Source organism: Trachurus trachurus (genome assembly GCF_905171665.1).
Source record: "Trachurus trachurus genome assembly, chromosome: 7".
Lineage (NCBI taxonomy): Eukaryota > Metazoa > Chordata > Actinopteri > Carangiformes > Carangidae > Trachurus > Trachurus trachurus.
The window spans coordinates 29,513,649-29,541,381 of record NC_139901.1 but is presented as its reverse complement, the minus strand read 5'-3'; the positions used below and the strand labels follow the sequence as shown (position 1 = coordinate 29,541,381).

The 27,733-nt window shown below is 40.9% G+C and overlaps 2 protein-coding genes across 2 annotated transcripts; both read right to left on the bottom strand.

The window, feature by feature from the left end:
• Positions 1-3,414: 3,414 nt before the first annotated feature.
• Positions 3,415-10,624, bottom strand: snpha (syntaphilin a; the record flags this gene model as incomplete). Its single annotated transcript, XM_083975320.1, has 5 exons — positions 3,415-4,380; positions 5,850-6,210; positions 6,987-7,136; positions 8,855-8,995; positions 10,581-10,624. The coding sequence occupies 5 exons, from the start codon at positions 10,622-10,624 to the stop codon at positions 3,415-3,417; spliced, it is 1,662 nt and encodes a 553-aa protein (XP_083831446.1).
• A 6,316-nt stretch (positions 10,625-16,940) lies between these two features.
• Positions 16,941-25,811, bottom strand: rad21l1 (RAD21 cohesin complex component like 1; the record flags this gene model as incomplete). The annotated part of the gene is made up of 14 exons (XM_083974669.1): positions 25,784-25,811; positions 25,328-25,494; positions 24,573-24,702; positions 23,484-23,583; positions 23,096-23,199; positions 22,613-22,720; positions 21,020-21,127; positions 20,744-20,845; positions 19,453-19,682; positions 19,267-19,348; positions 19,028-19,161; positions 17,703-17,813; positions 17,342-17,416; positions 16,941-17,129 (listed from the first exon to the last, which is right to left on the bottom strand). Exons 2-14 carry the CDS (start codon positions 25,472-25,474, stop codon positions 16,941-16,943), a joined length of 1,620 nt encoding a protein of 539 aa, XP_083830795.1. The 5' UTR covers positions 25,475-25,494; positions 25,784-25,811.
• Positions 25,812-27,733: the final 1,922 nt, after the last annotated feature.

Here is a 27,733-nt window from a genome sequence, read left to right as displayed (position 1 = left end):
AGGGACACAAAGAAATCCCATGAGTCTCTGTAGCGTAGCTCTGAGCAGCTCACGGCTCTGCTCTGCCATTCTAAAAACAGCTTGCACCGACAATTAAAGGTAACGATTGAACCTACTCCTAAAACAGGGATTATGGCAATGGGCCAATTTACCAAAATGTTGAACTATCCCTTTAAAAGTTATGAGGCATCATGATCAGACAAATACACTCCCCTGTGTATAGATAATTATAAACCTTTATCATGAAATATCTTGAAAACCTTTAGCCAACCAGCACTTTTATCACCTGTTCTCTAATTCATCTAAGAATTAGCACATTTTCGGTGTATTAATTGAACGATATTATCAATAAAAAAGAAGACGTATAGAAGGATCTTTTATTTTTCCAAGAAGAGAGGAAACATCCAGGGCATTTTTTCAATATTCAGTTCACTTGTGCAGTTGCACTGATTCAGTTCCTTTGCGTCTTCAGTTCAGTTCAGGCCGATGGAAAGTCTTAAGTTTCACACGTCGTCCAGGCTATGCAATAACTAAGAGTAGAAGTAGAAGGAGAGAGAGGTGACATCAAGCAGATCAATCGTAGTAGTCGCTCCGGAAACCAATAATTGAAAATAAGAAACTATAAGTGTGAAGTTCAAATGCTAGAATATGTGCTGCCTTCGAACCACAGATGGATGACACTGGTATTTTATTAATGTAGTTTTTTTTTTACACCAACAGCTGTTCTGCGTGAAGCTGAATTGTCGACTGAACTAGTAAAACCTCACTGGAAAGATCCCTGAAAGCTAAAAACATTGCTTTTTTTTCTTTTCTTTTCTTTTTTTTTTGCATAATAAGGCTGACATTGGTAACCATATACACACTGTACATCAGAGTTACAAATGAGCCGTCATTTCAGTCGACGCACACACACAAAAAGAGCCACTTGATGTTATTATTATGACACTTAACTGTATGTACATCCTTTATTATAACCCAAACTCTTCAAGTGTTTTATATATATATATATACAGTATATATATAGTCTGAACGCCTCAGCTGTGCAAAGATCTTTTCGTGTGTGTCATGTAAAATTTGAAAATATATCACAGTATCAAAAGACATTTTCTTCACAAATCCAGTAAAACAAAACACTGCTCTGCTTCTGGATCATAAACTACACTGCACTGCATGTTGAATCTCATCTCTCCTGTCGTGGCCTGGAAATCTGGTCCATATTAATGTCCTGCACGCACACACACACACACATATACACACACATACACACATACACCCACCTCAAGGCTTTATTTTTAGATCCAAACTGCAACAAATGGCTGACCTGCTGAAAACATAGAAGCACAGCGCCTTGTATTTCTCTCAACATCATCATCTCCTTCATGTCAGTATTATACGACTCTATACAAAACAAACTGCAGATCTGTATTGTTCTTTATTTCCAAAACAAACAAACACAACTAGTGTCCATGTTTCAGTTCAATGTCTATACAGTTTGTTTGTTTTGTTTTTAACTCCCATTGGTAAAATATCAATGATTTTGTCTGTTCTGCACCTGAGTACTAGAATACTATATGATCTACTTTTCACAAGGTAAAAGTCTGAACAGCTTTAAAACATAGTGTCAAGGGTGGAAGTGCAAAATTAAAATCCACTTTGCCTATATGCTCGGTGTGCTCTGTAAATCTATGAACTGTTTCTGTAAGTCATGTTAAATTATTTATTTATTTATTGGTTGGGGAGGATGTTATTAATGCTAAATAAATAAATCAATTTCCTATAATTTTCTTTTAGAACATGATGATAAAAATAGAGAAGCATTCACTTTTTTTCTTCTTTTTTTTTTTTTGATAAACTGAATATTTTAGCCCAGATTAATCCAGTTTGGGCCTTTATTTTAATTCAAGCAGGAGAAACCCCGACCCCAACATGCAAATTGCAATAAAGAGAAAACCACTGAAACTGCAGGCATTAGCAGTAAGTATATCTGAGTACTTAAAGTATTTCATAATGCACAACTAATCCTTTTGTTCTCTAATAATGCAAGGCATGACCACGAAATCACAAGGGCGTTGTGTAAAATCTAAAAAAAAAACGGTAACCCCTTTAATTTACAGGCCGCTAATAACGTGATAATGCCAAGAAATAGCCAAGAAATAACAGTCAACTCAATTCCATAGTAATGTCTTGTTTTTCATCAAGGCAAAAGACTACACATGCTTTTCATGCTTTGAATTTTTTGGGAAAGGCCAGAATTTTTCTCCACCAAGTCGCTGCAATTGACCGTTACTTCTGGGCTATTTCTACGCAATCAATCGTTATTTCTTGGCTACATTTCTCAACATTACTATGAAATTGACCGTTATTTCTAGACATTATGACAAATCACTTGTTATTTCTTGGCTATTTCTTGACATTGTCACGTAATTAAAGGGGAATTGCTGTTTTGTTTTTTTACAATCTGGACCTTATTTCTAGTATAAAACACGATCATTTACTCACCCAGATAACTTTGGTGTCATTTCAAGTCATTCCAACGAAATTAGCTCCAACTGAGAGCCGCGTATATCCGTATAATGTCTAGAGTCTACAGGGCAGCAGAATGCAGCCTCTAAATAACACATTATCTGCCGCGAAGCTCGTTCATTTCACCAATATTTAGTTCTGATAGGCTAGTGCTATTCCCCTCTGAGTCCGGGGTTAGCTGTTATCAACATCCGGGGTCTGTAGGTTGACCTACTGACCTCTGACCTGGATGATGGATCATTCCACTTCGGCATTCGGGTCCATTTTTATCTCAACTAGACGGAGCTTTAGTGAGTCCAGGTTGAGGAGAGGAAGCCTGTGGAAGCTGAACTTCATCCAGCTGCTCATTTTGTTCTGACAAGTTGGAAACACGCAGAAACGAACCGTAGCATTAGCGGTAGCAACAAGCCTCGCCGCGCGGCGGTCGGAGATGACATCATCCAGGTCAGAGGTCAGTAGGTCAACCTACAGACCCCGGATGTTGATAACAGCTAACCCCGGACTCAGAGGGGAATAGCACTAGCCTATCAGAACTAAATATTGGTGAAATGAAGGAGTTTCTCTGCAGATAATGTGTTATTTAGAGGCTGCATTCTGCTGCCCTGTAGACTCCATTATACGGATATACGCGGCTCTCGGCTGGAGCTCATTTCATCACAACCACTTGTAATGACACCAAAGTTATCTGGGGGAGGAAATGATCGTATTTTATGCTAGAAATAAGGTCCAGAATGTAAAAAACGGCAATTCCTCTTTAACGGCCTGTAACTTAAACAGCTACCAAAAAATCTTTTTAAAGCGAGAAACATCCAACACATCAGCGTGTGGCTGCGTCTGTAGGTCGGGAGGTTGTTGTCTGAAAGTTGTGGGGTAAAAAAAAAAAAAAAGAAGTCAGATAGTTGTTGTTCCGTTCATGCTGGTGGGCCGCGGTCCTCGGCCGCCGCCGCCCTGGCGGCGCAGCGAGTGCAGGGCGACGGCGCAGCAGCCGCGCAGCAGCGACCCGATGTGGTAGACCGGCAGGACGTCGCGCGGCGCGCCCCGACACAGCCACGCCACGGTCGGCACCACCGGCATGGCCAGGGCCAGCAGGTCGACGAGGAAGTAGCGGCTCCAGTGGCACAGCGGCGGCGAGCGGCCGTCGGCGGCGGCTCCTTCGTCTGCATCGTCATCGTCGTCGTCGTCGTCGATCTCCAGCACCGTGGCCTCCTGCCTCACGGCGTGCGGCTGGCGGGTGTGAGGCCGCGGCGTGACGACGACCTCCTCCGGTTTGTTGTCCGAGAGCAGCGGCGGCTCTAAGATGAATAAACTCTCAGGAGGAGGCGACGCCGGAGGTAACGAGGACGGCGCCGAGGGAGTGACGATGTCCGTCGCCGTGGTTAAAGAAATGATGCTGAGCTCCTCGGCAACGCTCTCCTCCTCGCACAGCCAGGTCATGGTGGGGCTGCAGGCCTGCGAGCGAACCGCCGGCTTCTTCTCCGCCGCTGCTGCAGGAGGAGGAGGAGGAGGAGGAGACGGCGTGGGGATCGGGTCTGTGACGGAGACCGTCGGGGCCGTCGCCGGGGCCGTTGCCGGGGCCTCCTCCTGAGGTAGGTGCAGGAACAGGTGGTGATGCGGGACGTAGGCGTGTCCCGTGCACCTGCAGCTGCTGCTACTGAGCGTGTGGCACGAGTGCGACATCGGCAGCACGGTGCCGCCGCTGCACAGCCGCTCGTAGGTGGAGGAGGAGCGCGGCACGGTGAGCGGCGCGCGGAGGTGAGCGTGCGGCGGCGGCGGTAGAGGAAGCTGCTGCTCGGACAGGAGCGCAGCTTCCAGGAGGAGGTGGGTCTGTCCTGCTGCGGGGCGAGGCGACTTTTCTTTCTGTCAAGGACAAAACCAAATTGTCACGCATCATCAAATATGCAAGTAAAATAACAGGCACGACACACAGTCCTCTAGGGGTGGGAGAAAAGATCGATTCACATAAGTATCGTGATATATATATATTTTGGACGATTTTTATATATTTATATATTGTGCAATTTGTTTGCCTTTTTTACATACAGGGAGTCCAGGTTTTGAAAAGGGTTTAATTTATAGGCTCCTACAGTATTTGTGTGCAGATAAATGTTAAAATGTAGCAGTTTACCTCAGTCTATATCTCATTTTGTCAGAAAGGTTTCAGAAGCCTGTTTTTTCTATACTCTTCTATTTTTGCCTCTTTTATGCAGTCCAGGCTTTGGAAAAGAGAGTAAACATATATACTGCTGCTGAATAAATCTTAAAAACTGACTTATGTGATGTGTATTTTTTGGGGAAATATGGTTCCTGGAATAGTCTGTAGACAATCATAATCATTCTACTGTTTCACTGGTGTTACAATTCTGGACTATAAATCACTACATACTCTGTATAATGCACTCATACTTCCATATCTGAGCTACTGTGTGGAGATCTGGGGTAATACCTACAAATCCAACCTACAGCCGTTATGCACATTACAAAAAAGAGCAATAAGAATCAATGTCAATAACACTGGATATCTTGAGCACACAAATGCATTGTTTATAAAAGTACAGACTTCACCGATCTGGTTAAACACAAGACTGCACAAATCATGTACAAAGCAAGATATAACCTTCTTCCGGGTGAGGTACAAAATGGAAAGGCAGGGTGTGTATAATCTGAGAGGGGAACTGAATTTTAAGAGAGTTAATGTCAGAACAACTCTGAAAAGTATGTGCATATCAGTCTGTGGGGTGCAATTGTGGAATGGTCTTGAGAATGAAGTCAAAAATAGCACAACTATAAAACTGTTAAAAAAATTATATAAAAACATGTTTCTGAAAATATATAAGAATGAGGAAAAGTAGGTTGGAATATCATCTTACATAGGTGATGATGAATCTGAGAGTGAATCTGTGACTGTGTCTTCTTGTATTCTGTTTATCTGGTCTTATTGATTATGGAATGATGATAAAGTAGTGATAAAGGGGTGGGAACTGAAAAGCTTGGCTTCCTCCTGTTCCTTTTCGAGCATTCTTTGTTTATTGACTTAAATACTTGTTTGGGACTTGTTTTTTAGGACACTATAATGTGTTACTTATTTTATATGACTTTTTTTTTCTCTCTCTCTTTCTTTATCTTTTTTTTAATATGTTCGAAATAAAAACTAATAAAAAAAAAATGCAGACTAAAAATCGAGAAAATTGGCAATATCGTAGAATCGCAATTTAAATTGAATCGGCATCCAAAAAATCGTAGAAGAATCGAATCGGGAGAAAAGCGTATCGTCCCAGACCTACTTTTTGCAGGGGACAATAAAGGTTTTCTGATTCTCCGCCGCTCACCTCTGGAGTGTGGTGGTGGCTGGGGCTGCTGCGCTCCAGCTGCAGGGCCTCGCTGCTCAGCCGGGTGAAGGTGGCGCTGCGGCTCAGCGTGCTGGCCGGCGAGCAGCCGCAGGAGCGAGACTTCCCCCCCGGCCGCGCTGCCTGCAGGCCTGAGTATGGCTTGTGGTTGTGGGTGTGGGGGTCTTGTTCGCCACCAGCACCAATGTTGGACCTCACCGACTCCACCACCTCCTGCAGGTGCTGGATCTCCTTGCGCGCCTCCTTGAGCGCCAGCTGCGCCTCGACCCGGTGGCACTCCTCCTCGATCCAGTCCTCCTGCATCCGGTACAGCTGACTCCTCAACTCGTCTATTTCACAGTCCCTACGAATAGAATAGAAGAATATAGAAACTTTATTCGTCTGAAACCAAAGGGTAACAGACAGGGCTCAACACCACCTTTGCATACACACAAGACGTTAAAGGGATAGTTCAACATTTTGGCAAATTGGCCCATTGCCATAATCCCTATAGTCATAGCAGTAGGTTTGTTACCTTTAATTGTCGGTGCAAGCTATTTTTAGAACGGCGGAGCAGAGCCGTGAGCTGCTCAGAGCTACGCTACGGAGGCTCATTATGGGATTTCTTGGTTTCCCTCATGAAACTCATCAAATACACAATCCAACAACTCCAAAAGGCTCTGGTGGACAAGTTGTGACCTGCACATTCACCACACTATGAGATAATAACACAACGTTACCAGACAGAGTTGTTTTAGAGGGAAATTCATGCAAAACCGCTGATGCACGTTGCCTTCAGTGGCAGTTTTTCATCAAACAGTCTCTGCATTTGCCTCTAAAACAACTCTGTCTGGTAACGTTCTGTTATTATCTCATAACGTGGTGAATGTGCAGGTCACAACTTGTCCACCAGAGCGTTGTGGAGTTGTTGGATTGTGTATTTGATGAGTTTGATGAGGGAAACCAAGAAATCCCATGAGCCTCCGTAGCGTAGCTCTGAGCAGCTCACGGCTCTGCTCCGCCGTTCTAAAAATAGCTTGCACCGACAATTAAAGGTAACGAACCTACTGCTAAGACTATAGGGATTATGGCAATGGGGCAGTTTGGCCATTGCCAACATTGTTTACATGTTGTTTTTACCTGTGCTGGAGTCGCTCCACGTTCTCCCTCAGCCGGGCTCGTAGGTGTCGTATACACACCTCCTTCTGCTGCAGGGGGGTGAGGTATTGCTCCGGGGTCGGAGGTCTGATCCCATGGTTGTCACTGCAGGCTGTGTGCTTCGCCTGGCGCCTGGTGCATAAAAAAAAGGAGTTCAGTAACCCTTTAATTCACAGGCCGTTAAATACATGATAATGTCAAGAAATAGCCAAGAAATAACAATTAATTGTGTCGTAATGTCTAGAAATATCATAGAAATAATGGTCAATTTCATAGTAATGTCGAGAAATATAGCCAAGAAATAACAAATCCTGTCCTTTTCCAAAAAATTCAAAGCATGAAAAGCATGTGTAGTCTTTTGCCTTTACGAAAAACATGACATTACTATGAAATTGGTCGTTATTTCTACACATTACTACCCAATTAATTGTTATTTCTTGGCTATTTCTTGACAATACTATGCAATTAATTGTTATTTCTAGGCTATTTCTTGACATTATCACATAATTAATTGTTATTTCATGGCTAATTCTTGACATTATCACATAATTAATTGTTATTTCATGGCTAATTCTTGACATTATCACGTAATTAACGGCCTGTAAAATAAAGAGGTTACCGAGAGGTCATTTACACAAAGTGCTTCTCCTAATCACGCGTGAGAACTGAAACCTGAGAGTGTGGTTAAAACAAGAAAAACAAGTTAGAGGGCTCAATTAAAAAACATGAAACAATCACACAGAGACACAAAACAGGGACTCAAAACATGAAATATGAAAATAAAGAGACATAAAATGATCAGAGAGAGATGAAGTATGACCATAAAGGCAAAGAAAAAAGAAAGAAAAAGCCATAAAAACAACTGCAAGTACAGTAATATGAGCACATCCCTCTTTTGTGTGTCTTTCAGGCTGGGTGGGTGGAGGGCGCCTTTTATTGGAGCTGTGTCTGTACAATAGAGACAAATGAGCCAGATCAAGCTGCTGCTGTTGTTACGAGGCCCTGAGGGCAGCGAGCTAAACTGCAGTAAACAAGGAGTCGCTCGTAAAACAGCTGTAATTAATGAAATATTGCATTTTTATTAACAACATCTTTGATAACACCGGTGCAGCTGAACGCACACCAACCAAACACACACACTAACACACACACACAGCTCTTTAATCAACCTGTAGCGAAGCCTATAAAAGTCGGCCTTTGTTGACATTGAGTCAGCGGTTTGTTGATTCAGCTCCACTGATGCTTTGGGAGGGTTTTTAGTTTGCATAAAGTTGTTCTTCCCAATCTACATAACAAGAGGTGTAGTAGGGATGTCACGATTACACATTTTCTTGGTACGATTATTGTCAGAGAAATAATCACGGTTATGATTATGCATTCATTAATTTCACAACAATAGGAATGTGTCAAATGATCAAATATAGTCAAAATATAATTACATTACTCAAACATTTCCAGTACCTATTAATACTATATGACCAATTATTAATCCTCCAGGAGAAGTGTTTGAAATATTCAGGTCATAAATTGTTATCTATACCAAATGTTTACGTTTATTTTAATCTCTTTTGTTTTATTTTGTTTTCTTAATTAAAAATGACACACTAACATCTAAATTCCTGCCAAATCAATGTTACAGTACGTTAGTTAAATGGACCAGTATCTGTGCATTTACCTTTATTTTGGTGCACATCTGCCGATACGGTTCCAACTTAATCTGTATTTATGAATCTTTACGATTAATGAATTGTGGTGTTTAATACCACGATTAATTGTGAAAACAAGTAATCGTGACATCCCTAGTGTAGTCGTATAAAGAGTCTATTAACATGATGTTATAATCTCTTTACCTGGGCGTGCTGGGGTAGGTCCGGGCCGTGGGGCTGCTCTCCACCGCTCGACCGCGACCAGGGTAGGTGTGAGTGCTGGACGTGTCACTGGAGTATCGCCCACCGCCGCCACCGCCGCCGCCACCTGTGCCCACTGAGCGCCTTCAAGGGAGAGACACGAGTAAACTTATTAACCAAGAAGCAAATATGTGACTCTGGTTGGTTTATTATTAATTTATTAACAGACTATGATAAGCTCCACATATACCCACTCCTTCTATAAGAAGACAAAAACATTGGTTACAGTTCATTCATAAATGTATTATACATTCTTATTACCTTAAAACAGAGGTCTTTGGCCTAAGAAAGACAAACCAACAATAAATGAGTGGACTGATATAATTTATAATATATATATATATATATTATGGAGAGAATTACATATAAACTAAGGAACCAAATTGATATTTTTGTATAAAACTAGTCAAAATGTCTCACCTATGTGTCAACTGTAAGACCGGATTTCATATAGATGGCAAAGATAAGGTCAAACCCTTTAATAGAAAATGTTTTCCCCTATTTCCAAGCAGCATTTTTATGTTTTTATGGATGATGTGGTTACATTTTACTTAATGCCTAAATCCTCCCCTTGTCATGTTATATTATATGTTTGGCGCCCAGTTGGTGCATATGTGTATGTTACTGAAAGAAAACGAACAAAAAGTAAATTAATAAAAAAAACTAAAACAAAAAACAGAGGTCTTCAACAGGGGGTTCACGTGGAGGTACTGCAGTTCCCCAGTTCCCTACCTTTATTTCCCAACAACAGCCTCAGATTGTATTGTAACTTACTGATGCGTATGTCTTTTGGGTTGCCTCACCTGAGCTGCATCCCTGGCTTGATTAGGGGGTTACCTATTAATTACCTATATGAGCAAGGTGTCTTCTTTGTCCTTTATCCTGACGAAGATCTATGTGATCGAAACGTTGATCCTTTAGCCTATAATAAACATTTGAGGAGCTACGACAGTGTGCCGACTTCACCCTTTTTTCCAAAAGTCTACTTGTTTGTTAGTCCTGCACGTGCAATACTTTGGATGTGCGTGCTCTATCTATCTAAGATCGACAGGTGCGTCAGAGAGAACCAAATACGTTCAACAGAGAAAACCCCCAACCTCTCATCAGGTACGATTACACAGTACATGGCACTGTAGGCCCAGTTTTATATATAAAACACAATTTTATACAATATACTGTATTTAGTCGGGGGTCCCTGCAACATCTCTCCATCAGATTACCTGCCTGAAACAGTTTCTGACTCCTTTTTCCACCAGTTATCGTCTGTAACACTCAACACAGCACTTTTTGTTTTGTTTTGTTTTGTTCAAGTCATGGCTAAATCCACTGCTAAGAAAGCCTTCATGTTTAAGCTCCTTCAGATCGGAACAATTTAACTGCAAATATCTGATCCACATCCTCCTCTTATCTCTCTACAATACCTTTATAGCTTTTCTTATGACATCCTTTAACCATAATACTTACTATTGTGTCTAATACTCTGCTTTGAGTATGTTCCCATGATCTAGGATGCCTTAACATTAACATTAGTTTTGTTTTTGTCTGTTTGATTTGTTTGGTTGTTAGTTGTCTTGTCTATCTGTGATTGTATTGTATTGTATTGTATATATTGTTGTCTGTAGGATTTTTTTTTATTCCTAATAAAGATGTAACAAGGAGGCAACATTACCTGCGCTGACCTGAAGACGGCTTTCGACTTGGAGTGAGAGACATTGATGTGGACGTGTCCTCCAACCTCTGTGCTGTCGTCTCTAGAGAAGGACGCTAGGAGCCATCACAGCTGCACTGAAACAAACAGGCATGACAACAGGAAGTCAGCGGGCAACAATCTGAAATTACTCATATTTAAAGAAAAAAACCCTGCCATCCATAAAAATAAATAAAAAAATACGTCCTCTCTGATCCACATCACATCGCTCAGTGCATCTTTCAGTCTGCAGTGTGTGGTCATTATTTGCTTCTTCACTGGGACTCAGTGACAGCAGCCTGATAAAAAAAGAAATAGTCTAGGCCCGCAGCAGATAAAGGCTTCTTTCTGTGCAGACACAAAGGAGACACAGTGAGTTCACAGCCGGTGCAGCTGCCTCTCTCTCTGAGCCGTGTCCTCGCGTCTGCAGAGCTGCAGATAAACACCAGAAAACACGCTCACGTTAACCGGGGTCAAAGAGGCAAAAACACACAAGAAGACCGGAGACTGGATGCTTTTTTGGTTGGTGGTGGTCGTCGGCGTGGTCGAGAGAGGTCACCGGGGTCGTTACCTGTCCCATTAGTGATGCTGATAGAGCAGAGTGGGTTCCTGTGGGTTTAATGAAATAAAAACGCTGTGAAAAGAGTTGAATTCTTTCCTGCTCATTCAGGACACAGTGACCTTCAGAAATGACCAGGATGAAACAACTGTTATGAATAAGTGATTTGTGGTGTTCAGTAAATGGACTTTTCTGGTCTCTTGGACCGGGGGTTCCCAAATTGGATCGTGAGGTGGTCGTGAGGCACCGAGAGTGGGGTCGTGAGATGATTTCCAGAAATCAAATAACATTTGAAAATGATTAGAAATACTGCATTTTAGCTGTAATTTATTTAAGGGACTACGAGGTGTTTTCACACTACATTTCCCATGAGCCTCGGAGTGCATGGCAGAATTCTTGGACCGGTGCAAGACAGACAAAAGCGAAAGCATTTGCCAAGAATGTTTTCATTAATCAAGAATGAAAGTCGGAGGTTCGAAGGCGATCAGATACCGTCGTAGTTCCGACCATAAACGATGCCAACTAGTGATTCGGTGGCATTATTCCCATGAAACCAGGGAACCAGGAAATACTGCTCGAGTCGACCGCTAAATAATAATATTAAAATAACAATAAAGACAAAACGATATATTTATGGAAAATGGACCCATTAACAAGTGGGTAACGTAGATTCATCCACATTAATATGAGACTCTTTTATAACCAAAAGCAAACTCCTCAGGGGGAATCTTTAAAAAGATAAAAGTAGTAGTTAATATTAAAAATAAAACCATGCATGCAAATAAATGTTCCTCTTATCTTTAGATGCCTACGGATCGTGTCTTTTGGGAAGATGGTCTGCGAGTGGCTGTCTCCAAAATGTAACCCTCTCATTAGGAGAGATCAACGATGAAACATAGTAATAATTCCCAAAATGTAAATTTTCTCAGCAGCAATGCTCATAAGTTACATGGATATTACTTTGACTGAGGTATTCTGCTTTTATCTTCAGCGTACTTCAGTAAATCCATGGCCTCTCTGAAATTAATAATTTAATGTTTATTACCTGTCAAGTAAACACAGAAATATTTCAGTATCAGATGTTTCCAAATGCTCTCTATCTTTTAGGTTTCACTCACTTTCTGTACATTAGTTTTTGACTTTGTTCCGCACTTCACTGTCCTTGTCCTACATGAACAGTGTCACTTTGTTCAGCTCAGACTTGGCTCTGAGTCCTGTAGTTGACTTTTTATTTTGTCAATTTAACAAAGTATATAAAGCTGCATGGACACAGGGAGAATTATCCTGCACGTTAAACTATCAAAATGTAAAGTCATATGATACAATCTCTGTTGTGATTTTATTCCAACTAAATGTTGAAGCTTTTTCTTAGAAAGTTCATTTATAACTGTAAAGTAATGTTTTATGGTTTAAATGAGAAACTGTGTTAAAACCAGGATTTTAGCACCAGGATTTTTAATTGGCTCCTCCAGGCTTTTCTCTACATGATGCATAAATTATGTTACTGTAAATAAAACATAGGACTCAGCGAGTTCACTCATGGCTCCACACTGATGCACTCAGAATTATGATATACATACATACATTTAGAATAAAAAGGCTTTTTATGACCTCTGCACACAGCCCTTGTGCTTTATTCATTTATAATTTCATGACCTAACATCTTTCAAATCTCAGTCTACACACCAGAATTAGCCTGTAAAATATTTATCATGCATGTATAAAGTTTTAATTGCACACTTCAAACTAAAGTGTCAAAACTCTCAAACTTGACCTCAGTTCTTGTCTGAAAAGTAAAAAAAAAACCTGGATGTTTGAGATGATGATCTCCTCCTCTCAGTATCAGGATATTCTCAGCTCGGTATTAACACCATAAATCCAGGATGGGGACAAAATGTTCTGCTGTTTTTTTTCTTCATAAGTCCCTGCAGCTCTGGGAAACCTGCTGGTGCTGATTCAGGCCTGAAATATAGCTACTGTAGCCTACTACACAAACACACACACACACGAATACACAACTCAGCTGATAATTGAAAATCACAACAACAACAAAAAAACTCAAACGGAAGCATCACATCACATCTCATCTTTTTTGGGATCTATATTTAAATTCTAGGACACCGAAGCGGCGGAGAGAGATCTCGTCTCGCTTTCCTCTGGTCTGTGCAACAAGTGGCGTGTGTGTTATCGGTGAGAAATACGCCATGTTACGTAAGTGCGAGTATCGATGTGTGTTTTTTTTTTCTCCCCCAGTGTGGAGGCGGGCATCACACAGCACAGCAGGTGGATCATGAAACTGAACTTCAAGCAGCGTTTAGAAATAAAGAGTCTGGAGGATGAAGCGCTTCGTCCATTAATAATAATAAGCCTATAGGCTACTGACGGCGGCGGCAGAGCTTTTCATTAGTGGCTGTTAGATAAGCAGAAAGGTCTGATGTGATGATGATGCTGAGGAGGAGGAGGAGGAGGAGGAAGGAGGATGATGATGATGCTGAAAAAGTCTCACCATTGTTTTGCATGCTCCACAAACAGGACACCTATACTGTAACGCCCCGGCAGATACTTCTCATTAAATTTGAGAAAAAGAAAAAGAAAAAAGAAAAGCCACCGCAGCCCGGTCTCCTCCTATCCTCTGATCTTATAACAGCTGACTAACAGTTATCATTCCCTGCTGTGTCCTACATACAAGGATACCACCACCACCGAGTCTCCAAACGGACACACACACACACACACAAATACACCGACACATCCCGCATTAACAGCGCCTGTAGAAACGCTTTACCATGCCGGCAGGTGGGAGCTGAGCACCGCGGAGAAGCCTCGGTTCCCTCCGGACTGGATGGTCGCTGCAACAGTCCCTGATGATGATGATGATGATGATGATGAAGATGATGGTGGTTGTTGCTGATGTGTTGGTGTAGTTGTTGTTGGTGGTAGTGGTAGTGGTGGCCGCAGCAGCAGGAGGAGGAGATGGTGGTGCTGATGCTGAGAGTCCATCCTGCAGCCGTGGAGCACGGAGATGAAATGAGGCAACTGCGTCTGCTGCATCGGTGCCTCTTAAAGTGACAGTGGAGTAGAGGAGAGGAGAGAATAAAGCCACATTTAACAGAGGAGCTGAGTGCATGAGTGGGGAAACTGAAGGTTTTTTTTTTCATGACGGGTATAATCATGTCTGATGGGTTTTAGACTGAGCCTCCTCTTCCTCTTCTGCAGCGGTACACCGTGTAGGCTACAACACCTCGGATGATGAGGATGATGGATGTGCAGAGACTAGTGCAGGCCACGCAGAGCAAAGTTTGTCCCTATGTGATATAGAAACACATTTTTATACAGTACAATCCACAATGGACAGAATATTTTATCAGTAACTTCAGCAGTGTAACTATTGCGTTACTTTTTCTTTCTTTTTTTTAAGTTTAAATATGTCGAAGAATTTGGATTTTTTTTCCTCTCATTTTTAAATTGTAGGCTATTTTATTGTTTTCATATATTTCACTGATCGCAATTATGGAATGCGAGTGTGTGTGTTTTATTGAAAGCGAGGCTGGTGTGCCTATGAAAATAGGTTACAGTGGGTTTTTTAAGTGCTGTGGCTACAAGCAAATCTCATATTGTCTCTGTACAAAGACAACAAAGACCTTTTTAAATGTGAAAACAGCGGAGACCTATTCAAGATTTGCGTTTAATAACAGGCGAAACATCGAAATTAATTTATTCATGGCCACATTAAGTGAAATTATTAACTTTACCGATTATCCATCTGATTATCTGTCCTGCTGCGAGCGCACAACAGGGTATCTGCGGATCCTTAAAAAGTCTTAAATTCATGTATCTAAAATTAAGGCCTTAAAAAGTATTAAATGTATTAGAAAATTCTAAGATGGTCTTAAATATATAATACACAGCATCATAAAATATGTATGCACTTAAACTTTTATATGAAATAACAGGGTATGCACGCGGGGTCTTAAAAAGTCTAAAATGTGAAAATCTAAATTTTAGGTCTTAAAATGTCTTAAATTTGTTGAATTATTGTGTTCAAGTCTTAAATAATTTTAGACAGGTCTTACATTTTCTTATGCCCACCATGGGCGAGCATTTCACTCGCATTTGCCCCTAAAAAAAAAAAACATGTGTGAACCGGAAAAATCACAAAAAGAAAGAGCACACGATTGGTCAAAAACTACAAATCCCACAATTCTCTGCTCTCAACAATAACAGTAGTTAGTGTAAGTAAGGGAGAGTGGAGCTGTCAGTGAAAAGAGGAAACAACGCCACGTCTGGTCCTGTTCTATGTTGTTCGTTCACACCGTCACCGTTTATTCGTTACGTCCGCGGTGTAAAAGGCCGTGACGCAAAGACGCGATTAGGCGCGAGACGCGGTATACGCGACTTTTTTTTTTTTGCGACGCTACACCCGATTCTTTTATGGCGACGGGACCTTCGCGTCTTCGTCCTTTTCATCGTGTTTGGCGGGAAGACCCGCAAGGGGCTTCCCGCCAAACGGGAAGACCCGCAAGGGGCTTCCCGCCAAACACGAGGAACGCTTTTTTTTCGCTCGAGTTTATACGCGCGACCAAACGCGAGATACGCGAGAAATGCGATTTATCGCTCGTTTTGACTTTGTGTAAATTTGCGTCTTCACGAGCCCGCCCATTTTCACTGCAACAACAACATTTCTGCTACCCTCCGGACTGGATGGTCGCTGCAACAGTCCCTGATGATGATGATGATGATGAAGATGATGATGGTGGTTGTTGCTGATGTGTTGGTGTAGTTGTTGGTGGTAGTGGTAGTGGTTTTTCCCTCCTTGAAAACACAGGAACAATGTTAAATGTGTTAATGATGTAATGTCAATAATATCTGCACTTTAAAGTGATTATTTTTAAACATTTATTTATTAAAAGTCAACTTTTTTTTCTCTCGTGTATCAAACACAACAAGGAACAACAGTTGGAATAAATAGTAGAGGAACAAGAGTAAAACACGTAAAGTCCTAAAACACCTCAAGAAAAAAGCTCCATAAAATAAGATACAAATATACATATAAAAATTAACTATTTCAAAGAATCTTTAAAATATTCAGATTTGTTGAAATATTTTCTCATCGACGAGCTCCTCTTCCTCACAAACGAGAAATGCAGAGAACAGGCACAAATATTCATGTTTTAATATTTACAACTTTTAGTACACAGGTCTTTTTTCTTTCTTTTTTTTTACAGGTTCTCCAAATGTTATGCTTTTTAATCCCACAGAAAAACTGTAGTAACCTATTTTCCCAGATGATGTAATAAATCAAATCAACTCCACTGGAACCTGAATGAGGATGGCAACTCTTTTTGATCATCAACTAATCGTATTATTTGCAAAATCTTAAGGTATTTGAGTACAAAACGTACGGTAAAAGTACTTTAATGATACTTTTTTGAGTCATTTATGACAGTAAATTGATAACTGAGATTTGAACTGATGAACGAACAAAACAAGAAAACAGTGAAATGAAATTCAAATTCATTAACTATTTATTAATACCTTTTATGGTCCTTTATCTTGAGGGTGGTGTATATATATATCTATACGTATATATATTTATATGTATTTTAGTCTTTTCAGGACCTGCTCACACCCTGGTACAAACACGTGTGACATCTTCAAGTTTGTGTTTTTAACAAACACTTACCACTGCTTTTTCTTAACACTGCTACTGTCAGTCGGACCTCAGCTCATGAATGAAAATAATCTGTGTCTGATATTTGTGTTTTTTTTGTTTTTTTTTGTTACTAATTGTAGAACTTGGGTCCTGGCGTGGCGAAGACGTCCTGGTAGGGAGCGCTCTGGTGCAGGCGGACGGCTTGTTGTTTCTTGAGGACGAGCAGACAGAGGAAAGTGGCTGCAGCGTGTGAGCGACTGCCCCCGTCACACAGAGCCTGCAGGCTGAACGTGGTGTCATTGTCGCCATGGCTCTGGCTCTGACACACACACACACACAAACACACACACATACACACACACTCAAATTTAATTTCCCAGAATCATCCCTAATCCTGTCCTGGCTTTCTCATCTTTAAATCCCCTGTCCCTGTGTCAGGATTTGCAAACACGTTGCTCTGAATCAAAACACTTTACATGTGAGATAGATAGAGTGGTAGTAAATGTACAAAATCTATTTTTGGGTTCTTACTTGAAGAGTGTAGAGAAGCTTTTGTGCTCGTCTGGTCATCCGTTTCTCTGCAGCGTCCTGGCTGTTCACCACAGACTGCAGGTTATATAAATTAAAAAAAAAGAGAAAAAAAAGGGACTATAATTCACTTTGGGATGCTGGGCACGGCTCCGAGGCAGCATGTGAAATTAACACCCGCCATCTGTCAAACGCTTGTCGACTGTTACCGGCCCCTTCTCACAGATAACCGTCCATTATTAGTTCACTTTCATCCCACAAGAAAAAGGCCGGTGAGATGTGGAGTCTGACAGAGTTTGGTTCCCTGCCCTGTTTCCATTTCTATTTATCTGTGTGTGTGTGTGTGTGTGTGTTTTAAAAGCACCTGAGTGTGGATGGAAGTTGACTGAGTCTCCTGCTGCACGTAGGATGGATGGACAAACATGGAGTCTTCTGATGGGAGGTCTGGATGAGTGAAATCTGACCTGTTTTCCTCCTGACGAACACACAGCAAAGGTAATAGCATCAACATGGTGGAGCATCATCATGAAAAATTTAAACTTTAACATACACACCATCTACAAACTAGGGTTGTCACGAGAACCGATAAAAATACGTCGGTACCGGCTGCTTTTATCGGTACTGTGAGAATCAGAATATACAACCTTACCCCCGATCCGCTCCAACTGCGCCACAAGTTTGAGCTCTATCTATCTACGGTGGTGTGGCGTTTGGACCAGAGTGAAAACAAACGTGAAAAATGAAACAAATTGTATAATTTTTGCATGTTAAAACAGTTCTCTTGTTTAAGGACTTGAAGGAAATTGTATATGTATGTATGTATGTAATTGTAATTGTGGATCATGACCTTGATGAATTTGTAAATTGTATAATTGTGTGTTTTTTGTAATCAGGGCGTCATTGAAAAAGAGAGCTCGCTCTCAATTGACCTTCCCTGAATAAATAAAGGAGAAAGGAAAGAAACCAGTACTACTACATGCCTTTCTGTTATTGTTGAGCTACTGTATATTTACTGTTTTAAAGAGGAACTAAGCAGGATTTCTCCCGTGGCTCTGCCAAATTTTTACCTTAATTAAAAAGCTCCAGAGTAATTGTGATGATCGTTAACTACATGACTTGTGACTTGTTACGAGTGAGAACGGAGCCTCTCTGCCTTCACCTGGCGTCTCACGGCTGAAAACCAACATCAGTGAAGTTACTCGGCTGCCGCCCCGGTGTCCCAGCTCTCGTCTCTGCGGCACCGCAACACAAACACGCTCCGTAACCCGTAATCTTTTGTTTAAGACGGTTAAAACTACACAAACACACCCGTCGTAACATCTTACATGTTATGTAACGTTATCCACCGCTCCATTTGTTGTCAACAAATGCACATGGCTGAGAGAGGAGCATAACCAAAACAGCGGAAAAGCGAGCGGATGTGCATAGTTCCCCTTTAAATTCTGTGCAGGTTGAGAAGTTGTTGAAGCACAGTGGCGCAGTTAAATACAAGAAAGTTTGATTCTACACAGTTTAAAAAAAATAGAAATAAAATAATGAATTTAGAAGTGCATCAGTTCTGTTTTTTTATTTTTTATTTTTATTGTGGTATTGAATGAGTATCGAGAATCGTGGAAATTCATTGGTATTGGTATCGACTTCTGAAATGTAGTAGTAGTGACAAGCCTGCCATGAAATCTGGATACTTACTTGCTCCGAGTAATTCTCAGTCTGGTTGTTCATTTGATCCAGAGCCGTCAGCTCAGTGTGAGTCCGTTCAGTGTCGAGCGATGAATCCACGACGCTGATGTTCTCGGCGGTGAAGGCGCTCATGTCCCTCTGAGCTGCACAAGCCACAGTGACGAAGATCGGATTAAACAAACAGTGAGATCTCAAAAACACATTGATAAAATAATTAATCTCACTAACTGAATAGGGAGTATTTCTACCTTCTTGTCCATCCTTGCGCATCTCCTCGACCTCGGCAGAAGCACCAAAACACTTCAAATGGAAAACTGTCTCGGCAAAGAGCTGAAACCACAGGATGAGACATAAACAGTGAGAGCAGTAACTGTAATGTCACGTTTGCCACTGATTCTTTTACGATATAAACCAGAGACTCTTTTTTTTTTAACCTCTTTGATCTGTGAAGCTACAACAGAGGAACATGGCTGCACAAACAGTTTGTCCGAAATTTTGCTCTCCATGTACTGCATGTCCGCCACGGTCGGAGGGGCCTCGTCCAGCGGGCCGACCAGGTCCGAGTAGTCAGCCAGCTGCTCTCTGATGGAGTCGTTGCTCAGCTCTTTAGTCTGGTCCACAACCAACTTGCGTTTCCTCTTTCCCTTCCTTGTTTCCAAGTTGGCTGAAGAGAAACGGTAGAAAGTGACCGAGCTGCTTGTTTTTGTGCTTTACATTCAAACTAGTGATGCCACGATTATAGATTTTCTTGGTACGATTATTGTCAGAGAAATAATCACGGTAATAAACACGTATCTCGATTATTATGCATTCATTACTTTCACAACACTATAAATGTGTAAAATCAAATATAGTCAAAATGTAATTGCATCACTAATTATTTACACAAAATATTTTAAGTATCTATTAATGTAGGACCAATTATTAATCCCCCAAGAGAAATGTTTGAAATATTAACAGTTTTAAAGTTTTTAGTTCTAATGATGATGCTTGAATTGCTGTTTTGCATATTTGAAAGTTAAAGGGATAGTTCAACATTTTGACAAATTGGACCATTGCCATAATCCCTATAGTCATAGCAGTAGGTTCGTTACCTTTTATTGTCGGTGCAAGCTGTTTTTAGAACGGCAGAGCAGAGCCGTGAGCTTCTCAGAGCTACGCTACGGAGGCTCATGGGATTTCTTGGTTTTCCTCATCAAACTCATCAAATACACAATCCAACAACTCTAAAACGCTCTGGTGGACAAGTTGTGACCTGCACATTCACCAAACTATGAGATAATAACAGAACGTTACCAGACAGAGTTGTTTTAGAGGTAAATTCATGAAAAACCGCTGATGCGCGTTGCCTTCAGGGACAGTTTTTCATCAAGCAGTCTCTGCATTTACCTCTAAAACAACTCTGTCTGGTAACGTTCTGTTTTTATCTCATAGCGTGGTGAATGTGCAGGTCACAACTTGTCCACCAGAGCGTTGTGGAGTTGTTGGATTGTGTATTTGATTAGATTGATGAGGGAAATCATTAGAAATCCCATTAGCCTCCGTAGCGTAGCTCAGAGCAGCTCACGGCTCTGCTCCGCCGTTCTAAAAATAGCTTGCACCGACAATTAAAAGGTAACAAACCTACTGCTATGACTGTAGGGATTATGGCAATGGGCCAATTTGCCAAAACGTTGAACTATCCCTTTAAAGGACAACGGTGTAAGAGGTGTTCGTTGCGCCTACGAGTGATGGTCACAGGTTCGAGGGCAAAGGCCTCCTCCTCATTAGCGAGCAGGGTGGTCTCGTCCGGCGGAGGGGTCGCCACCTCCATCCTGCTGTCGGCGTCTGTGAATGTAAACACAGTCAAAAACTATCATTCACACCATAAACTTACATTCAAAGTACAAAATACAGGCACTGAACTAGTGTAAGTAACCGTTGGTGCTGTGCTTTAGGTTCAGTGGAAAGTGAACACAGGATGTAAGTGATGAAAAGACATCAGGATTAATAATTCATCACCTTGTTGATCGTTCTCTGGACTGCCCGGTCTCTCTGAAATTTCATTTTGCGTCTCTTCTGGAATGAGGTCGGTGGACTCAGCACGTTCACTGGAGTTTGTCAGGAAGTCTACAGGGTCAGTAAGAATGACCGTCGGTCACTCAAGCAGAAAACAGACCTGAATAATCATAGTATTTGATCACAGAAGAGGGACTTTTCCTCTGTTGAATGAAAGCAGAGAGCAGCCTTTTTTTCTATTTGACTGTCATTCAAAAGATATTGATAACTCATTAAGAGGAAGCCAGGCACTTAAAAGGATACCGGCCATTAGGGAACATGAAGGCCAGACTGAATTAGTGTCTGACACTGGTTATTAGCCTCACGGAGATCAAACCTAATGGTGCACTTGGGAAATCCCTGACAACTTGTGAAATTGGATATTTGCCCTTTAAACTGTTGACAAAGTGCAAACACCACTGGCAAACTGGGATGAGTCCAGGATACCCTCATGAATTCACACTTTGAATTGTGACATTTTTTGAAATAGCAACAAATTTGATGTGTTGGGTTTAGCCAACATTTTTTTGTGGGTCAGTGTTCAATTTAATCGTATCTTTGCAAACAATAAATGACCCCACACTGAGAAAACTCTGTTTTCCCTACATAATTGATATTTTTTCACAATAATAATGTCTTTTAGACCGGCCTCCCCTCCCTTCCCATGGACCAGTCTGCCACCCAGTCCTCCCATCGAGCTGACTGGCTCTCCCTGCCCCCCCCCTCCCCTCACCAGAGACTGCCCTCATCAACCCCTGCTAACATTTCCATATTCCGCACATTCTGTGACAAACTGTAAACTGTTTTCTTGTCTGTAACAACATCTATTGCACGTCTGTCCGTCCTGGGTGAGGGATCCCTCCTCTGTTGCTCACCCTGAGGTTTCTCCTGTTTTTCCCTGTTAAAAGGGTTTCCATGGAGTTTTTCCTCAGTCGATGTGAGGGTCTAAGGACAGAGGATGTTGCTACGATGCCATGTAAAGCCCTTTGCCTTGCCTTGCCTTTTATCCTTGTTAAGTTGGCATATTTGTGATTTCTGAAATTGTCTTGACAATATGCGTACAATTTGACAATGTGAATGGAGTTGTTCATAGTGAGACTGTACACAGAATTATTACCAAAAATTGCAGCTCTGCTTTAGAGAACTTGATAATGGCTTCCAGCTCATTGTTTAGGTGTCAAGCTACAATTTCATCTGCTCTCATAGAATAAGTGACTGGCTGGCGAGCATTTAGTGACTTCAGTGACTTGAAATGACAATGAAGAATGATAATCTTGCTTCATAAGTGATATTTGTAGAGACAGGCAACTGTTGGATAACACCTCTTCAAATATGTTGATATGCCAGTGTTGTTTTCACATCTTATCTCTGCTGCTTCCCAGTGGTGATAAATGAGTTACCAGTGTTTTGACAGATGTGGTATTTTACAGCCTATGGTAACTGGTACTTGCCTGGTTTGCCAAAAATGATGCTCAAGTCCACTATCAACAAAAGTTAATGAGTTGAATATCACAAATAAATATGGTAAGAACCAACCAATCAATTTATAATTCCTACCAAGTAAGTCAAATGCTTTATCTTCATCTCCAAACGTGTCTCCGTGTTGACGCAGGCTGTGGAAGCTCATGTCCAGGAGTCCACTCTGGTGTGATGGGGACTCCTCCGCTACGATCGGAAAAAACAACAGGAGGGGAAAAGGTGCTGGTATTAAATGGCGGCTCTGGAAATACATTTAGCTTTAGAGTCGAGGGTTGATGATGTTGTATGATGATGATTTTAGAGACTGTAAGTTATTCCTGTGAAGAGAATAAAACCAACAACGTGAGGCTTTGTCTCTCAACACACAAACCTTTAAATAATAAAATAGATCACAAGTCTATCCTTTCATGTCCAGATATCAGGTTTTGGCACACTTAATAATCAGGATGAGTTTGTTGTTGGCTTGGGCAATACATTTACAGTATGCTGAAGTTGCTGTACCAAAGGGTTAGTCGCTAAAATAAGAGAAACAACACATAAAATCAGGGAGCAGGTTCTTACCGATGTCTTCCAGGATCATGAAGTCATTTCCAAAATCCTCTTTGAGAGTGATTTCCTCTGACCGACTCTGATTCATTGTAAAGTGGTCCACGACATCTATGTTACTGCCGTCCCAGTATAAAGACAACACAGTGTAGAGGCAGACACAACATTTATTAATTAGGCTTTAAAGAGACAATTGAAGACTGTCATTCTGTCATTCTCACAAATTATATAACATCACATGGTTTTAATCACAGCTGGAAAACAGACCATTTGTAATAAAAAAAAACATTTCGACTGTGTTTGTGTAATAAACCTGGAAGTGTGTTTAAACTCCAACATGACTCATCTCAAAGAAAACTGCCGTGTAAACAACGGCGCAATGGGGAATAGGAGACAACTGTACCTTAGGGGCGGCAGCTGAGAATCAAAAGGAGTGAAATCTTCAATCAAAGTAATTGCTTTCACTGTTGCCTCGAGCCCCTCCTCAGGCAAATCTGTCTGGCCTGGTGGGTTGAGAGAAAAACAAGGGAAATGATAGAAACACACACTGATATTTCTTTGGAGTGGGCAAATGAGGGAATATAGACACGGTTTGCTGTTTCTCATGTTGAGTAGACATCTGGATTTATAGAGGTCTTCGGGGTCTTACTCACTCGTATTTTTCAGCTCAGCTAATTTGGCATAATATATTAAATTGTGCTACACTGAATTCAGAGATGCTACGTTTGTTTAACTGGAATACTTTTTAGCTGCAGAAATGTATGAACACATTCTGAGTCTGTCCTTCTCTGAGGATGCTTCAGTGACCTTCATTTCCAAAATACAATGTTGGTTAAGTAATAATGTGTATGTCACCCTCTGGTGGTTGGTCTTCAGAAAAGTTATCAACCCAGCATGTTGGGCACAATTTCCTATAGTGCAGTAACACAGCAATCCAGTAATACATTCTTTTTCACTAAGGTTAATTATATTCAATTTTTGTTGAGGCTTTGTAATCATTTAGAGAATATAGATTGTACTGTTGCTGCACAGTATTGAACTATGCAAAGATGATTCTGTTCTTTCTCATTAACATAAGAATAAAAACACTTGTCATTGTACCTAAAAACAAACAAACTGGCAGCCTTGTACATAAAATGAAAACAATAACTTGATTTCAGCACAATCGTCCTATCTGATTGCAAAAGACAAATGATTTCTGCAGTGTAAACCATTATTGTGCTTTTTCACAGTGCCGATTTTTGCCTCATTTATTCAAGAGGAGCCATCACATTCACATCCACAAAATACACATAAATACAGCCTCTCTGGTTAAAATTACACATTAAGCAGATTGCATTTTGAAATGCTGTAGCTGTCACTCCCCTGCCTTTGCACATCATTTCAGCCAGTCCAGTGTAACCACAGGCTTTCAAGCCCCGTGGCGGCTGTTTGTCACAGTTATTTGCATAACTGCTTGCAAAACAAACAAACAAAAAAACAGATGCATTACCTGGCCTGAATGACATTTTAATTTTAACCAGGGCATCATTGCAGTCTGCCAGGAGATACTTTGCTTTTCTTGAGTAGATCCTGACCACACCGAGGAGCAGATGACCGGAAGTTCGCAAACCGATTTTCATCTACAAAAGATCACACAGACATCTCTCAGACAGCACATACAGGAAGTGTTGTAGTCAAGACAACCTAACTTGGGACCAAGACCCAGACCAAGACTTTGAGGGGGTCGAGACCAAGTCAAGACCAAGACCAAACCAATGTGAGACCATTTTCAAGACCATTACTGTATTCTGTGCCAGTACTCATAATAATCATGTAGCTTGATATTTACATTATTCCTCAGCTAAAAATAAATGATAATTTCATATAAAATCTATAGCATATTTACATGAAACAAAGCTATGATTGAACAGAAGAACCTGCTTAAGTCTTTCCCACTTTTGACACTGGTGCAACCAAGTTTTTCCAGATCGTGACACAAGCAAACACTTTTGTAGAACAATTTTAAGCATCTTAAAGTTATTGATTTACATTATAAAAACCAAAGTGAGCCAGTGACAGAGAGGCATTTGCTGCTAAAAAAAAAAAAAATACAGATGTCACTGCAGCTGTGGTCTTGAATGGTCTCGAGAAAAAAACCGAGTCCAGCTCGACATGACCGAGACAAGACCAAGACACTACAGGTGCACAATTTCCCATTGCATGCACGGTGCAGGTGCAGGGTTGTTACCTGTTCATAATAATTACCTGTGGAGAAATGATATCTCTGATGGTAGTCTCCAAGTTGCATTCAAACACATGAGCCTTGGTGAGTTTCCTCTCCCAGTGCGCTGCTAACCAAATTTTGGCTAGAGGTCCCCGCTTGGACGTGAAGAGTTGCGTGTAGAACAACATGTTGGAAAGTTGGCAGCCAACTGTGACAGACAGACGAACACAACGCTGATATTATTAGTGAGTAGTTTGACATTTAGTCGGTTACATTTTTTCTTCTCCTTCAGTTGAGCTCCAGGTTTGCTAGGACGGCTAATGCTAATGCTTCAGACAGACGTTAGTTTAGAAAATCACGGCGGCGTCAACGTCTTCTAATACAGTTCATAATTTATACAGAAATATACAACGTGCCCTTTTAATTCATTTATGTACAACAGACACAAGTATTGAGTTGTTGTTGTTGTCAGTAATAACAACAACAGCAGACCTTACCTTAACCGTGAAAGTGCCGCTTTTTTTTTTTTTTGACGTACAGAACGTGCACGACTGCGCGTCACCAACGCTCGGAGCAACCGTTACCATGGAGGGAAAACCCGCCCAAACTGAGACCAGCCCCTCGATTTTTGTTTTTAGCTGTATGATTCAGAGTTTTACCTACACAACGTTTTATTTAAAAAAAAATATATAATAAAAAAATATATATAAATATTAAACGTCGAACGTCTTTGTTAATTTAAAGAAGATTATATAAGTGATTCTGTACAATTTTGGTGTATATATAGTACCGCGCAGTGATATCCAATCGATGGAACGGAGGGAACGTCAACGGGTCAGGTAGTTGTACGGTCACGCTCAGGTGTGTTGCTAGCTTGTAGCTGGCTGTCATGGCGGCGGTGTAACGACCGACGCCCGGTGAAATACATCCATGAATTGAGAAGATCTTCCTGGAGTCCTGTCTGTGGATGGTCATATATTCTGTAAGTTGATGTTTTTGTGTTTGTTTTTCCATATTTAACTGTTTTTGTTTGTATTATGAAATATCAATGAATTAGCCTACATTGAGACTGAAGAAAGGGTTGAACGTGATGATACAAAGCCCTCTTTCTTTTTCCTGTGAGTCCTTATGTGCGTTTATTTGAGAAAAAACACAGATTACATAGGTCAATTGTTATTATTATATGTTTTATTTATTCTTATTCTAATTTATATTATTTTATTCAGTTCTTATTCGGCTTTATTTTAGTAATACTAGGCTATTTGTATTCATCTTGATCCGTGTTCAACTCTTATGTAGGCCTATCACACAAATTGTTGTTTGTCGTTTTGTTGATTTTCTTTTACTATTCAGGAGTAATTCCGAATCTGAATGATGAAATATATTCGTGTGTTCAGATTTGACTGAGTTTGATTGCAAGAGTTGGATGAATAGGCAGATTATCCATTTATAGGGAATCGAACCATCTTGAACATTGTGTATGCCAGCAGGCTCAGGATAAACTGACACCCACTGTTGTGTTCCACATTTTAACATTATGATTTTTCTCACAACTGTGTCTTTTGACTAATTCGACAGCAATAGCCCTGAAATGACTAGTGCTACTTTCGGTGTGTTGACAAATTACATAGTTTGAAAGTCTCAACTGAGCAAAGCATTTTAAGTTTATTATGGGTGTGCAGGGTTACCGTCAAATTATCAGCATGAAATTTGAAGCCAGAGGTGTTGATTTATTAAAAACAATGTTTTGTTTATCCGTCTATTTATTGCAGGCCATTAACCTCACACACTGGGGAGCGAGAAGAGGCGCCCGAAGCACTTCATAAGCAGCTTACCCCAGAAAATGACTGGTACTTGTGTGACTATTATTTCAAGGTATGTACATCACTGACTTCCCATCCCCCTGGGCCAGATCCTCTTTATGCAGTGACTGATAGTATTTTTCTCAATGAAGCAAACGCAGAGACACAAAATGACTATAAAGAGATTCAAAACAATACAATGAGACATAAAACTACTACTCAGAGACTCAAAATGTACCGGTACTGTAATTAGAGACATGAAACGACCACGAAGAAGCACAAAATATTTGGAGAAATACAAAGAGATTACAAAAGACACAGAAAATGACCATGAGAAGACATAAAAGACCATAAAGAGGCACAAAAAGACGTGTAGCTATGACCACGGAAAAATGGAGAATGACCTCAGTGTAACACAAAACAGTCACAGAAAGACAGAGAGACATGAAATAACTACTGAAAAGACACACAGAACAACCTCTAAAGGACCACAGAAGCTGCAAAATGACAGGAAAAATCCTGGATAACCCTGAAATACATTAATTTTAACCTTTTAAAATGTGCTGTCCCATCTGTGGGATACTTTAGCCTTGGTAGTGTTTCTTTGGGCATGTAGGCATTTTACATTTTATGAAAGGTCTCCCG